The sequence below is a fragment of the Euprymna scolopes genome, chromosome 33 (assembly GCF_053919585.1).
Source record: "Euprymna scolopes isolate OS-2025 chromosome 33, ASM5391958v1, whole genome shotgun sequence".
Classification (NCBI taxonomy): Eukaryota; Metazoa; Mollusca; class Cephalopoda; order Sepiida; family Sepiolidae; genus Euprymna; species Euprymna scolopes.
The window spans coordinates 69598186-69615370 of record NC_136514.1 but is presented as its reverse complement, the minus strand read 5'-3'; the positions used below and the strand labels follow the sequence as shown (position 1 = coordinate 69615370).

The window sequence follows — 17185 nt, the reverse complement described above, 5'->3', positions numbered from 1 at the left end:
ATACAACTTTGAATACTATTCCCAAAATAACTGGATTTAGCATTAAATAACCCAGAAAGGGTTGACATACCGTAAAACAAAAAGCAACCAACCTGTTTGCACTGCAATGACCGCTTCATGATCAGATGGATCCACAATATGAAATCTGACCAAACATAACACATAATGTCAAAGGATTTGTTAAAAGAACTACATTTTTCCAGCATCGGTTATTCTAAGGATGGATCGATTACATTGGTATGGTCATGCTGGAATGTTCATTCTCCTGGATAAACTTTTGCAGTAGTAGAGATGTCATAAATTGCTGCAAAACTTGATTGAACAAGATGGCATAGTGGAACTGTGAGAATGAGCTTGTGTAATATCCAAATAACAAGTGCTGTTATATAGAAGTGAACATGCAAATGAAGAAAGTGTGTGGCATTCCCATATGATCCCACTGGTATTATATCAGGTTGTTTGTAAAATAGTGACCTATTTTGAAAACTTAACATTCGGAGAGTTCATGTTAGACCAATTTATCAAGTTTTTTCACCTTGCTATTTGATTTCAAATGATCACTGTTGAAATACTAACATCAAGTGTGTTAGACATTCTCTCAGTGCCTATTTCATTGCAAGTATTTAATTTAAAAAGAACTTTTCTTTTTTTTTTTTTAATATAAATATGCAAATTTAATTGTAGACTTTAACCTACAAGCACCAATGGTACCAAGTCGGAATCCAATAAACACATTAGGATCATTAAGTTCACAGGCACCACTCAAGCAACAGCAACAAAATTTGGATAACAAAATGTTTATGGGTAAGATTTTTTCAGGAAAAAGTCTGTCCTATGTTTAAGTATCAGAATATTATTTGACTTTATTTAAATTTATAAGTTAAAATTTTTAACACTATCAATTTCAAAAAAGAATTTGTTTTATTTTTATTTAATTTTCTTTTTAGATATACTGATTTACATAATTAGCTCTTTAAATTAAAATTGAGATTTAAGAAACCATGGAATTATAAAGTAATCCTAGCCAGAATACACCCAAGTTATTCTTGCATAATCCTAACTCACACCTCCTAAAATATCATGTTTACCAATGCAAAAAAAACATTTTCATAAAAAAAAATTAATGAAAACAAGCCAATCACAATATTACAAGACAAAGCAATATAGAAAAACTTTTCCGTTATTTTCACACAAATAACATGCTGAATCTCTTGAAAAAGATTAAATTATACTAAAAGATTTGGAAGACTAGAATACTTCTAACATATAAAACCAAACTTAGCCATGCTGCAGTAAATATACCAATTGAATGAAAAAGTAACAATCATCTGCAAATTATGACCCGCATACATTTATATATATATATATATATATATATATCTGTCCTAAAATAATCCTACAAATAAATAACCTTTCCAGCATTAAATGTATCAAGTTATGATATCAAAAAGCACCAAATGAAAATATTTGAAATTTAATTCCAATCTTCAAATAAAAGTAACTTGTTGATTGTTTTTAATTTTTCTGTCTTTTAATAATAGCTAAAATTATTGATGGAAGAATCCAAATTCATTTCATACACTAAAAGTGATTCTTAGAATTAAACGTAATTGGTTAATATTAACTTCAATTAAATGAAGAAATCCTGCTTGATATGATTTCAGACCACCTTATTGCATTAAACAATTAGATTTAATGATTTTTAAGAAAAAGTTTAATATGATTTAATAAAAATTAATATTGCTGTTTAAATAGCTTATTTTCCTGCTAAAGTAAACAGGACTTAAAAATAAATTACAATATGTGGACATTTTGTATGATTAAAATGTATAGGAAAAAGGCCTTATGGAAACAAACGTTGATTAATTCAGTTTTAGTATGACAATGGTTTTATACAATAAGATTTTATTTATTTTTTTTTTTTTAGATATTGCAGTGGCAAATAATTTTTGCGAGATAAAAATGTTGCTTGATTATTATTAAGCTTAGTGTGATTTTTAATGTTATTGCTAAAATGTAACATAGCATATAAAAGTTCTGATTTTACACTCAAGTATTCATAAATTCTATATTTGTCCATAACATGCTTAAGTTTAGTTATACAGGATGAGTGCAAAGTTATGTGTCGCTTTAAGCATTTTTAGTTGAAAGAATAAAATATGAAAGACATTGATTATCTGATTACCTCTGACTTTTATGCTATTTTATTAAAAAAAAAATTCTATTCTGAGTAAACTTTTTCTTTAAAATTTTTTTTCTTCAGGAGATTTGAATATATTTCCTGAAAGCAGTCAACACTTTAGTAAAAGCATAGAAGATGAAGCAAATTCTTATTTCCAAAAGATTTACAATCAGGCCCCCCACCAGGTTTTATCAATTGATGAAGTCTTGGAAATGTTAAAGAGGTTCAGAGACTCCCAGAATAAAAGAGAAAGGGTAAAGTATTTTACATTTCAAAATATTTTTCTTTATAATAGTGAAGCTGAGGAAAAAGTGGTTTAAAAATACTAGGAATGTGATTTTTTTTTTTTTTTTTTTTTACAAAGTAGTCACCACTTATCAAGGCCCGGAAGCCACTCGGGGATAAGGGTTATTGTGTGTACAGTACTTAGTGTTGGAGATTTGATAAAGTGTCTTACTTAAGGAGGTGATTCATCAGGAATGTGTTTACATTGTACTTGAAGACATCCAGGTTGTAGTCAGATTCATTCATATCTTGTCGCTCCATCTCTTCAACCAGCGGCGTGCGGTTTCATTACCAACATTGAGGTCTTCGTCCGTGCAGTTGAGCCCCAGTGGGCAAGATGTTAAAATGTGCTCGATGGTCTGAACTCGGGCACCACAGGGGCATTCAGCAGTTGTAGAGTAACCCCAAATGAGGGGGTTGTCGCCAGTTTTTGCAAGTTTTGCCCTTGCCCTATTCAGAGTGACCCACTCCGAACGGGACAGGTGTGTGCCAGGTGTTAAGGTTTCACTGGGATCTGGCAGTGCTATATTTGTAGACTGAGGGTCTACCTCTCTCCACATCTGCAGCCGGTAAGAGGATGTAGGAGTGTCTGTGGCAAAGCTTCGCCGGGACACAAGTCGTCTAGCCACCTCCGAGTAGCCATAGAGAGGGTGTCTGGCGTCTTCGAGTTGTTTAGTACGCTCAGCTCTCGCAATTATATCCCGGCGGACTTTAAGTGGTGGTATGCCACTTAATCGGTATAGGGCTGGTAGAGGTGTGCTTTTTAAGTTTCCGGTTATGATCCGACAAGCTTTGTGGAGATCTGCTTCAATGCGGTGAGCATGGGCTGAGCGAGACCATACTGCAGCGCCATATTCAGCCGTGGAGTAACATAGGGCTAATGATGTTGTCCTTAGCGTGTGTGAGTCTGCTCCCCAACTCGAGTTAGCCAGTATGTTGACTAAGTTAATTCGAGACGCGATCTTCTTTCGGAGCTTGTCTATGTGTGTCTTGAAGGAGAGTTCGGTCCAATGTGATGCCAAGGTAGACTGGATATGGTTCATTTACTAGCTCCTTACCTTCCGATTGGATCTTCAGCTTCCTGTTGGCTATGTGGTTGTTAAGGTGGAAACTACAAACTTTTGTTTTCCCAGGATTGGGATTGAGGAACCATTTCTTATAGTAGGAGGCTAGGGTTTTTAAGGCACTGGAGATTCTTTTCTCAATTGCTTCAAAGCTCTTGTCTTGTGTCGCAAGACACGTGTCATCCGCATAGATGAATCTACGGATGTCTGTAAATTCTGGTAGGTCATTTGTATAGATGTTAAACAAAGTCGGCGCCAAGACAGAACCCTGGGGCAGACCATTCTTCTGTGACCTCCACCGACTCTGCCTACCATCCATTTCGACAAAGAATCTTCGATTCTGGAGAAGAGATTCTATAATGGAAACCATTTTTCTGTTCTTCAAGGTCTGGCCAACTTTTAGCAGAAGTGCTCGGTGGTTGATGGTGTCATAGGTTGCCGTGAGGTCGATAAATACAGCCCCTGTGATTTTTTTTTTCTTTCATACCCATCCTCTATGTACTGAGTCAAGTTCAGAACCTGACCAACACATGAACGCCCCTCCCTGAACCCAGACTGGTTGTTTGTAAGCTGGTCTTCAACTATTGGTGATATCCTGGCCAGAATGAGGCGTTCATACAACTTGTACAGTACACACAACAAGGATATAGAGCGATAGCTAGATGGTAGTTGGGGATCTTTCCCTGGTTTAAGAAGAGCTATAACTTTTGCCCATCGCCAGATCTTGGGAATGTTGTATCCAGCAGCACAGGGTTGAACAGTGATAGGATCCATTCACGAGATCTTGGCTCAAAATTCTGGATCATCTCTGTTGAGATACCATCGAGTCCTGATGCCTTTCTAGACTTGAGATGTTTAATTTCAGTCTTCAATTCCTCCTCAGTAAATGGGGGGAACATGTCATCAGACTCTTTGTGGACTTCGCCCATCTTCTCTTTCATCTGTTTAACGAAACCTCGTTCTCTGTGCAGTGGTTTCCCATTTATAAGTAGCTGGTGAGCAACTTGGTTTGGTGAGACTGCAGTAGTCAGATGGGAAACAGGCAACCGGAACAGAGTTCCACAGGCGTGCACTTTTAAGAAAGAAGTTTTGTTCATGGAATCTACGTTTTGATTTTGGCACAGATAAGGAGTGGGGAAAATTTTTGACAGCGGTTTCAGCTAGGCGGGTTTTTATCGTGAAAGATTGTCGAGGAGTGACCAGAGATTGGAGTTCAGACGAGCACCTGCCATGGTAGTAACGATAAAACAAAGACAGGCTTGCAACGTCTCTCCTGTGGGAGAGAGGTTGCAGGGAAGAGAAAAGGGCATCACTCACTAGGCCACAAAGCCTATTTTGTACTCTGTCAAGGCAGGATAGGCTGTTTTTTAGCAGCTCCTGCCCAGATGTGGCAGCAGTACTCCATCCTTGGATGCACTTGGCTTTTATACAGATAGAGAATTGCATCAGTAGTGAGATATCTTCTGGAGCGGTAGAAGGATCCTACCATTTTTCCAGTGACCTTGGCAACTGACTTGATGTACATGTTCCATTTTAGGTCAGGAGTAAAGGTCAAGCCCAGAAGCTTATCAAAACATGGAGCTTCCCCTAGACGAGAGCCACCCATTTCAATTGATGCCAGATGGGAATCAGAACATTGATGATGTAAAGATAGAAGCTTGGTTTTAGATGCATTAAAAGTAACCAGCCACTTCCTCCCCCACTGTACCACGCTGTCAAGATCAGAGGAGAGAGAATCTGAGAGAACTTTGTCATTTACGGCTTTTGATGTGTTGCCATAGATGGTCGTGTCATCAGCATAGATGTCAACGAATGATTTAAGTATGTGTTTTGGGAGATTATTGATATATATCAGGAAGAGAGCTGGGCCCAGGATGGACCCCTGAGGGACTCCAGCATTAATATTGAGTGCCTCTGATTTCTGCCCATCAACCACTACACTTATGAGCCTATCGGAGAGAAATGATTTAATAATCGAGAAAACATTTCCAGTTATACCGTAGCTGGAATTCTTGTGAAGTAGGCCCTTATGCCATACCTTATCGAAGGCCTTTGATATGTCAAGAGCAATTGCCCTAGAGAGGAAGCCTTTGTCAAGAGATTCACTAATCCTATGAGATATAACAGTTAACACATCTGCTGTAGATCTGGCAGAACGGAAACCAAATTGCATGTCACTAAGGTTATTTCTGCTGATGTGGTTGACTACTTTATTTAATATGGATTCCAGCAGCTTACTCATGACACACAGGAGACTTATTGGTCTGTACTGAGGGAGATGACTTATCACCTGAATTCTTAAATACAGGGCATACTGATGAGGTTTTCCAGGGTGTTGGGAAGCACTTCTCTTTAAGGCAACACTTAAAGAGTTTTGTAAGTATGGGGGCAAGTTCTACTTGAAGCTTTTTCAGCACTATAACTGGAATGCCGTCAGGGCCAGTTGCTTTACTGGAATCAATGTGCTTGATTAGCTTGACAACATCATGCACAGATATTTGTATGTTGCAGAGCGTGTTGTTTGTTATAGGAGGAAATATGGGGAGTTAATGGCCTTTGTCGCATAGGGTAGAATTAGCTGCAAAGTTCTTGGCAAATAGTTTTGCCTTATCTGATGCTGACGAGATGACCTCAGGTCCATTGATGATGTTTAGAATAGAACGTACGCTTCTTTTAGAATCCTGTTTGCTATTTGCCAAAACTGGTGGGAACCAAGCCGCTGCTCAGCTACTTTGGATTTAACAGACTGAGCATATAGCTCTCCTGCATTTTTTATTACTCTTTCGCAGTGGTTGCTGGTAGTCCTGAAGGCAGCTTTAGTCTCAGTACATCTATTACATTGGTAGCTATGGAAAAAGTTATTGTGTGCGATGGCAGCAGCACTTACTGGGGAGAACCATGTATGGCTGTTAGGTTTTGTTGGAAATCTTTGGATAGTATAAATCGGTTTATGCGTACAATTATCCATTCGGTCAGGTCTGATATTATGGAGGACACATTCTTTTTAAACATGGAATGCAGAGGTAGATTGGATATAAGTGTACGGAAGCTATCCCAGTCAGCGGTAGAATATCGATATACAATACAGTGGAGAAGTACATCTGAAGACTTATTGCATTTTGTTTTTATCTTAACTGATACAACCGAGTGGTCGGAAGATCCTAGAGGAGACGTAATGGAACTTGAACATAGCTCGGGGGAAGTTGTGAGAAAAAGGTCCGGAAGTATCTGGCACTCTGGTGGGTTCGTGGATAATCTGGGTGAGGTCATAGGCAATGGCAAAATCATGACAGAACCTCCCCTCATCATCTTGTTGGAGTGGGTCAGCTATTCTGCATTGTGGACATTGAAGTCACCACAAATGTGGATGTTAGCTGAAGGGTGAGCAGACAGGACGTGGTCAATTTTTTTCAGATATACTCTTAAGCATAGTAACTCCCCTATTGTGGGGGCGATAGAGAACAAATATAAATGCAGTAGAGTAAGCAAGTGCAACCCGGAAGCACATATATGGTAAATTAGGGTCTTCTCTGGAGATATCCCTATCACACGGAAAGCCATCTTTAATGTAGGCACATATTCCATGTCCATAGCGATCTTGGGGGTCAGATTTAGATGTTAAGTTAGAATATCCTTTAATTATGAATTCGTCAAGGGAAGTAGTCGGCCTAATGCCAGTTTCGCTTAGGAAGAATGTCTGGTTTCGTCTCCTGTAATTGGGTTTCAACCTCTGGGAGGTTGGAACGTAGACCTCTGATGTTGGAGACATGGTAGTAGGGGTCTATGTTGGAAAATGGGGTTCTAGGTTTACACTTGTTATTTTTCTGGAGGTATTTCATGTTGAGGATTGGGATTTGTGGAACAGGTCGACAGACTTCGTTAGAGCAGGACAGAGAGGGAAAGGAAGAGAGAAAAAGAGAGGAAGATTTTTTTGTAGCCATGATAAGGTAAAACCGTAACAATTTCCCACTAGTATGGCATCGAGAGGCCCTACTCAAAACTACTGTATGGTCCAGAATCCATTCACCTAATGGCAATACAGCAGCCCCAGTATTTTGCACCTGCTGATAGGACGGCCTCCTTAGTGGTTAATCCAAGGTTCGGGTCCCTGACTATCAGGCGGATAATGTCGGCCCAGATGAAACGTTTATCTCCAGCATCCTTACTAGTGACATGGCCACAAGGATAGACATAGGAACAGAAAATTTCCAACATCTCGGGCTACTGTTCACGAAGTACTGTCATCCTGGAGAGCAGCTTTTTCTTCACCCTTTGTCAGAAACATCACTCATTGGAAATGAGGACTGAGGGCCAAATAAGAAGCAAGAGTAACAAGAACTGCCCATAATGTATCCACAATGCGTTGTCTACTCTTCATTTAAAAAAAAGGGGAGTGTAAGGACTTATTAATATTTACTTAGTATAAGTCCGTCGCTTTAATTCGAAATTAAAGATATTTGAAGATAAATTCCCCTCTCATAATTATGAATGAAATGAAAATGGAATAGATATAGATTACTGTAATTTCCGTTTAAGAGTGTTCAGTTTTTCTTCTTCCCAAGAGAAACTTCAAATAAAGTAACTATAAGGACAATTTAGCACTGAAATAATTTTAAGAATACCGGTCGGGAGTTTTCTCGTGTTCAGATATTCATTGAACTGATTTCTTCTTTGCCAAAAAGGCACAACCATCGTGTTGGAAAGTTTTCCACTCACTGATACTTGTCGTTCGAGTTTCGCTGCTTATGGTGGAAGGGGTGGAGAATGGGTTATGGTGGGTGGGATGTTTTCGTTTATATTTATAGAGAGAGTAAAGCATTAATCCTAAAACTTTTTTTTTTCTCTCGGGGGGTGGGGGATATTCTAGCTAGACATCTTGCATTTAACTTCAGACTGAAATAAAATGTATTAGACAAAATTATTTCAATGCTTTCACTTTATTTCCAGGAGTAGAATATAGTAAAAGTCCAGGATAGTTAACAGTTGAGAACTCAAAAACAATTTATAGCAATTGCAGTAGAATTAAATTCTTTACCGACCTATATGATTTTTATGCATGGAAACTAAGATGTTTTTTAATTTCAGAATTTTATTTTAACGAAGGATGTTTTATTGGCATATTGGGATAGTCAGTTGGGTTGGAATTAAAGAACAAAATTATTAAATTGAATGAAATTTTCCCAAAACACACAGATATTAGCAAGAAGGGTGACCATATTGGAATGTGTGGCATTTGAGTTTACAGTCCTATGTCTGATTGGAGAGGGGAAAATTTACTTAATACCTTGAATGGACCAGTTTTGTATCACTTTTATGTCCTCTTACAAAGATTAAAATCAAGATTTTAATTTTGATTAAATAGTTTTGATTCTAGAAAATGTCTAAAATTTAAAGCTTAATACACCCATTAAGCTTAAGAAATTGAAATTTAGGGAATCTTGCTTAATTCGTATTTAATGGAGATCTGAAATATTTGAATTTGCAAATATGCAATTGTGCTTGTATTATGCCTGCTAAAAACCTTTTTAAAATGTCCCAAAGGGACCTAAATTTAAATATTAATGTCTAATATTCATTGAAATTTGGCAAAAATCAAATGCATTTAAATTTTCATTCATGCTTTTTACTATCTTTTGCATTAAAATATTACTTGCATACTTATTTTTTTAACCTAGCTGCGTTTCAAAATTCATAATGATCAGTTAATTAGTTAAGGAGACAATTCTGTAACACTTACCTAACATAGGGATATACACACTTTTATTTATTTATATGCTAATGTGTGTGCATATGTATACACACAAGTTCTCATTGGATATTTAAATTTATAACAATTTTTTTATTGAAAATTCTTATATTTTAAAAACCTAAGTGCTTAAATAAATGTAGATCAATGGATTAATTTTTTCACATTAAAAATAATTTTTGAATAAGACTTTCACCAGAACCTTAACAAGAATGAGATTTTTTTTCTTCTCTATTTTCTCCTAGGATGTGTGTACATGTATGCTTCGGAACCTTTTTGAAGAATATTGTTTCTTCCCACAATATCCTGATCGAGAACTTCACATTACTGCAGTTCTTTTTGGTGGTATCATTGAGCAAGGTTTAGTGACGTAAGTATTTTAAAATTAAAAAAAAAATTTTTTTTTAAATCTTTTTATATCCAAGTTTTAACAGCAAATAATCTTAGCATCGAAAGAATTTTGTACATTATGCACACAAACACACACACACATGTATTTATGTACAGTGATACAAAAGTCTGGATGTAACCACTTCAATAGAAATAATGTCAATCAAGTTTATTAGTTGTATATTATTAAAAGAAAATAAATTATCAAAAATATTTACTAGATTAAAATTAAATGAAAAATAAACACTTATTGATCCCTCGACAAAAGGAGGATGAACCTGTAAATTCACCCTTGTCCGTTCGTCTGTCCGGACTCTTCTCAATAACTATGCCTTGGAATTTTTAAAAATTTTGCACAAACATGATATGAGTAAAAATGTAACAGAACAGATTTTTTGGGAAAACACTCCATTTTTGGGACTATTTTACCATATTTGTCCAAAATTTTCTGTGTATGTCTAGCAGTTTTGCATGGTGCAGAACTCAAATTTACATATGTTAAGGCCTAAAACTGCACCGTTTGTTCATTTTCATCAGGATTTGACATCCCCTAGGGACTTTTGGGGTTAAATGCTGAACTTGGTCATTTTTTTTTTTTATGCCTCGTTCACTGTACACTCACGAGGAACCATGCATGCTACACTTGTTTTTTATACTAGTCCTATACAGTTAATCTAGTATATGCATGCATATATATATATATATATATATATATTTTTTTTTTTTTTCAATCTTTAAGAACTTTTAATAGTCATTTGTAAGTCAATTAATCTTTTGCAATCACTGCCTCAGTTTGCTTTCAAGAATTTACAATAGTCTTAATATAATTAAAGATAGGAATCATTGATTACTATGGAAAAAAAAACAGTATTTTATTTCATGGCTCCCAGCAGTGTTGGTTAAACACCATCTCCCTTAAAATACAAGAAAAAATTTTTTTTTGATATCGGATCTAGATTTTGCTCCAGATATATTTTTTTTGTGAATGTTCTTGTGTGATGTTAATTTTACCAAAGAAAATAGTGTTTATTTTCAGAATTATTGTATTTTTACAAAGTTCAGACGGATTCATTATATTATTTACCCCCCAATGCCCACCCCTTTTTGGTTATTTATATTTTTATGTATTTATGAGTATATTATTATTTACTTTATAATATTTTTATATTTATTATAGTTTCATTAAAAAAATATATAAAATAATTTTTTTTATATGTATTTATGCTATACATTTTATATTGAATATCTCATAGTTTTGGATTTGCTCTATCAATCTACTTAAACGTATCAAAATATTTGGCCATTGCCTTATTTATCTAAATTTTTTATTTTAATCGTCTTGTTTAATCATTCTCATGACTTTGTTGGTAAACTCTTTTACTTATATGTAACCACTATTAGAAATTTACAGATAATGACCTATTTTTCCACTTCAGTTACATGTCGCTTGGAATTGCTCTTCGATATGTTTTGGAAGCTCTTCGTAAACCACATGGTAGCAAGATGTACTATTTTGGAATTGCTGCTTTGGACAAATTCAAAACTAGGTGAATTTTGAAATCCTTACAAACTTATAATTTTGTTGGTAAAATTAATTTTAAATGTATTTAGCTGGTTTGTCATTTTTATTTTATTTATTTTTTTTTAGCGATAATTTGTTATCCATAGTCAAAGTCAACATTTCTTGGGAATGAAATAGCCTTCTGCATTTTCCGTAATGGTATCACACGCGCACATACATACATCCAGAGTTCAATACGCAAGGTGTCGGAGTTTGTTTTTACTTTTGTTAGTTTACGTTGTTTTATTGTTGTATACTTGCTTATGCCCATGGCGATTGCCAAGAAAACATGGGCAGAATGCGAACAAAAAGATGGAGTATAAAACCATGGCACACAAGCATTGATATGTGCACGTATTGATGGACGTGTATAGTCTTATTTTGTTAAATTAATAATCAAACAACAAATAAATTACGTACATCTAGTTGCATATGTATGATTGTAAACTTTTTGTGTTTTTGAAGCCTTTAAACTGATGTATGGAAAGTAATTCTAATTTGTGCTCCTGAACTAAAGGAAAGCGTGAATCTTTGGTTATTCCTGTATGGAAGAACTAATTGCAGCACTTTAAGATGAAATGTTGAATGATCGCAGGGTGATATTTTTTATGAAATCGTTTGTATAACATGATTACTTACAGCATGTTTGTCAAGTATCATAAATGTTATCAAACAATTTTAATGTGAATTTTAATTCTAATCTTCAGATTAAAGGATTATCCTCAGTATTGTCAGCATGTTGCTGCAATTCAGCATTTCTTACAATTCCCTCAGCATCTAATTGAAGTAAGTTTCTTTTTTTACCATTGTAATTCAGTTTCTAATTGAATTAAGTTTCTTTTTTTTTACCATTGTAATTCAGCATCTAATTGAAGTAAGTTTCTTTTTTTTACCATTGTAATTCAGCATCTAATTGAAGTAAGTTTCTTTTTTTTGTACCATTGTAATTCAGCATCTAATTGAAGTAAGTTTCTTTTTTTTTTTACCATTGTAATTCAGTTTCTAATTGAAGTAAGTTTGTTTTTTTTTTACCATTGTGATTCAGTTTCTAATACAACCTGTCAGAGTATAAACATGACCCATATAATAATCCCTCTAATATTGATGATACTGGTCTGACCCCATGAAATTCCATGCTAGCTGCCTTTATAAATATGATGACAGCCTTTTTTCTCGTGAGACAATAACGTTCTGCATCTAGTCTAGTGTACGTGATGTGCCTATATAGTTGGAGCTGGAGTTTTCTCTCCAAATGCAGGCTTGGGTAGGTGATAAGTAGACCCATGTTTGTCCAATTACCTCTTGGCCAGCTAATATGTTTGGATTCCGTTAGACAATGGTGGAAAGTCCCAAATTCTTTCCATTGAATCCATTTGTGTGTGTTCAACCCATCGAGGGGTTTTTCTTCAAGATTATCTGCCAATATGAAGGCTAAGAAAATGCATTTTAGTTTCATATTTGACACAACAGCAACATCAGATGTAATTGCAAAAAATTATTTTTGCATATGAAATTGCCCTAGTGTACTATTATATAGATTCTTCTGTACTTTTCAGGATTGACAAAAAATAGAATAATATTTCCAAAATATCAAAACTGATGGCATTCTCGTTAATGTTGGCAGTTATTAACCTCCACGTGTTCAGTTCACATTTCTATCAAACTACAGAACTCTGTTTTGTCGGTGTCAAATACCAGATGTAGTCCTTTAGAGGTCATTGCAATCTGAAGTACACCACGCTATCATTCTATAGATCTGTAGCATAACGATTGAGAAATATGTTGGGGTAATTGACAACTTTGTTCAATGGCTCTTAGTATGCCATTAGCACCATGGTGCACATCTAGAAATTATCTTATAAAATTTTAATTACATAACGAAATGCAGAATAAATATTCATATTTCAGATTTTAGGAAGTCTAAATCTATCTTGTCTTGTTCATAACTTGTCATGCAAATAGATCATGGTTGGGCTGACATACTCTATACATGATATAGAATTGTGTTGAAAGATGTTATTGCCTTGATTCATGGTTCACTAGCTATTCTCAAGTCTTTATGCATTATTTTACTTGTTAATATCAAATTAGGATCAGATGCCTGTCACAAAAATCATTTTTATTGTAATCCTATTACAATCTATCAAATCTGCTCCCACATTCTATAACATTCCTTTGTAATGTCATCCATTAAAACAAAGGTGGAGATAACAAAATCATATCTTCCAGTGATCCAAAGAGGAAAGATCTTTTATGACATCTAGACGTCTACGAGACAAACTGTCTAGATTTCTGAAGATCTAGTTTTAAATAAAAACTTGCATAGTGTTAGAGAATGTCTTTATTTGAAATTGGTCTACTTTTTTTTTTTTTTTCAAATTACGATGTAAAATACGTTCTTCTCGCCCCTGGTCTTATAATGTTATTTGATTATATGCATGTGTAGTATATACTGTACTGTATTTTGTTACTAACTTTTAATGCTGTATCCCGGAGTTCTGCTGTATTCCTTTCCTTAATGCCTTAACTTATTTTTTAATTAAAGAATTTTTTTTTTCTTGTTTTTTTTACAATAATTCCTGTTTTAACAGAATTTTATAAATTGAACAAATTCCTTATAATTTTCTATGGTAGAAGAATGTAACAAGTGGTTGACTGATCTTTCTGCCTGATGTTATACAAAACAGATGTATAAAAATGAGGGGGGGTACAACTAGGATTGCAGATTTAAACTATTGTTCATGGAATGTTCTCAAGATATTAGTCGAGATTAAAAATGAAAGAAATTGTTATAAGATTTTCTTGACAGATATGGCACATTGCATTAATGTAGATGTCCTCATGGTGGACAGATAAAGATGTTTATAACAACCAGTTAAGAGGCTTATTTTGAAATTACATTTCACATAGATTATTTTCAGTCTATTATGTTTACTCATATACAAATACCATGCTGGGTTGGGTGATATGAGCCCCCTTCTCTCTAGTTATTCATTTTTGATAAATGCTTTCCAATATCTGCCGGTTTTCATATTAAATAACCCCATAAAAACTAAAATTACAGATTTGAAAAAATTCACTTTTTATCATTTAATTAGATTGAAGTTAAGCAAAAAAAAAAAAATCTTTGAAATATGACAATTATTTTCAGATTTGATTTATTAACAAAAGATTAAATATTTTCAAAGTTAAAATCAGCTAGGTTTTAGCAAACCTATTTTTTTTTTTTTTTTTTTCTGAGTTTTAAGTGATATTTAAATCTGTTTTCCTTTTCAGTATGTCGAGTTTGGGACTCAGTCACAAGAACCACCTGTCCACTCACAAGCCAATCGAAGTATTACGCCCACAGTTGGCAATATTGCACCCACATCTGTTCCTACAAGTGCACCAAATACACCAAAGAATATGCAGCCATTATCCATTCCTTCCACAACTGCATCAACTTCTTCCAATCCTGTTACTTCGAATTCAATTGCAAAATCTGGGACCATACCAAAGGTATATAATTTCACTCATTTCTATAGTAATAAAATTAGTAATTAGCTTTCACGTGTGTTTCTTGTGTTGATGTAGCATTAATTTTATTTACAATTAATTAAACTCAAAACAAAGGAAAAAAAAAATATACATTAATGTGTAATGCTAATTGTCCTACAAAATTGCAGATGGAAATTAAGTTTTTCTATTTAATTTTTTTTTTTTTTTTTTTTTTTTTAAGCTGGATATCACACATCTGGAGCATATGTAAATATTTTACCATAAAATAGATTTGAACTTGGATAAATTACAAATTTGAAAAAAAAAAAAAAAAAAAAAAAAATTCCCCTTGCATTTAAAACTAATAAATAAATTCCTACTGGTTTTCGTGTTTTACAACTTATTGATGAAGGGCAAAGGTCATCAGAAAACTATTGGGCCAGGGTTTGCTGCTCCAGATATCTACTGTAGATAACATGTCTTCATTCTTGTGGTTTACCAACAAATAACCCTGGATATTGCATTTCTTACAAAGGCGATCCCAGCGAGACTTCTCTTTTACTGAAGTATTAATTTTCCAAAGAAAGAGAACATCTTTTTTGAGTGGTCTTGCTGGTTAGAGATATTTTCACCAATTTCTTTCTCTAGCCAAGCGACTATCATTGCACTAGCAAAATATGTGCTAGACAGCATGTTTACATAATGTCCAACATGCAGAGGTTACAAACTGTAATCCTTATGAACACATTTATTTTTATCTCGATGCTAGTGGAGGCTTGGTGTTATTGTCCTTTGCGGAGGTGGGGATAATACTTTTTTAATCATTGATTAAAGGACTAGAGATAACTACAAAATTGTAATGTTTATTTGCAGAACAGGAAAATTGAATTGCAATCTCCAGGAGTAAATTACTAAGCCTTTGGCTATGAGATAAAAATGTTTGTAAATAGAACTGTGTGGTTACAGTAAAATAAAAAAATAAAAAATTATTGAATTAGAAAACCAAACAAATAGTTAATTTTGCTGTCCAATAAATGGTCTAATTTATAGAAAGAACTAATATAAAAACATCTTGATTCTGGAATAGTTTTTTTTTTTTTTTTTTTTAAATTTCAATCGATAATAACTATTCTCACTTTAAAAAGAAATTCTTATTAAATTAACATGTGTAATTTTAAATGCTATACTTATCAACCATCTTAATATACAGTAAAAAAAAAAATGTCAAAGTTTTAGTGCGTAATTCTAAATCGATGAAATTTTTTCTTTTTCTGTCTAGCCCTCAATTGCAAATGCTACAAATATTGACACTCTTCTCGCTGGTCAACAGAAAGAAGAGATTGCCGTTCCACCTGAAGCCTTTCAAGACAAAGTTTTCTTCATTTTCAACAATCTGTCCATGTCAAACATGGTGCAAAAGGTAAAATATTAATTTAATACTGATGTACCTAGTTTGCTGTTACTCGGGAGTGTCTTAATTTATAATGTCTTTCTCCTAATTTTGTTTTTGTCAATCAAAGGTAAGTAACTTTGGAGAATAGTTGGTTATCTTTTTCCTCAAGATAACTACTATTTAAAAATAATTATTGACCCCCCCCCCCCCGAGTTTTTTAAAGAAATTAAATCTAATTAAATTTTATTTATATCCACAAGAAAAACTGACAAATTAGATATTGATTTTGTAAGAAGAAAGCTATTGATAACAGAGAATGATGTTCTTTTATTTTATGAGATTTAGATTATGTAAATAATAGTGATGTGAAAATCTTGATATTTTCCTGATTCCAATACAATTACTGATTCTGTTCTTAATTTTGATGATTTCCAATTCTTTTATAATGTCTAAATATTTAAAGTTTTTTCATTTTATTTTTAAATTACCATAAAAATGCATGTAATCTAAAAAATACACTTATGGATCTGTAGATTTTAGTTTTACTGGGAATTAAAATCAATAACTATTTTATTAGTACCACAATGGAAAATTAAGTTTTGAAACAAAAGAAAAAATACAATAAAATCATTGTTTTTAGCATTGCTAAATAAGTACAACTTTTTTTCTATACCCACAAGTTTGATTTTGTTCAATTTCTGATTTCGATTAATCGTCCCAACACTAGTAAAAAAAAACCTCATTAAGTTAGCGGCTCTTTTCTGAACCCTGTCTAAGAGTGAGACTAGGAGTGGATGCACCAACCCTGATGTGGCAACAATGCTCCATGCATGGGTGAATGATGGCCTTGTAGACGTACAAAATACTTTTAGGTGTAACTTTCTAGTATGGTAAAGAGCTCATCTTCTGCGCAGCAGCCTTGGTAATGCCCTCAATATAATTGTTCCAATTCATGTTACTTGTGAATGTGAGGAGTTTGAATGAAGAGCTTGCAGGTAGTGTATCATTAGTTATGACTATCGGTGATTGAGAAGATTTCTTATAATTATTAAAAGAAGGCAGCATGGTTACCATTCATTTTTGACCC

General features: G+C 34.0%; 1 protein-coding gene across 4 annotated transcripts in view; it reads left to right on the top strand.

The window, feature by feature from the left end:
- The window catches only part of LOC145258285 (CCR4-NOT transcription complex subunit 1-like), a 267943-nt gene that overhangs the window by 105369 nt on the left and 145389 nt on the right, over positions 1-17185 (top strand). For all 4 annotated transcript variants that reach the window (XM_080116291.1, XM_080116293.1, XM_080116294.1 and 1 more), the window contains 7 exons: positions 685-804; positions 2264-2436; positions 9523-9647; positions 11104-11214; positions 11936-12014; positions 14505-14726; positions 15985-16125. In XM_080116291.1, the coding sequence (XP_079972417.1) occupies positions 685-804; positions 2264-2436; positions 9523-9647; positions 11104-11214; positions 11936-12014; positions 14505-14726; positions 15985-16125 (971 nt within the window). The remainder of the gene's footprint in view (positions 1-684; positions 805-2263; positions 2437-9522; positions 9648-11103; positions 11215-11935; positions 12015-14504; positions 14727-15984; positions 16126-17185) is intronic.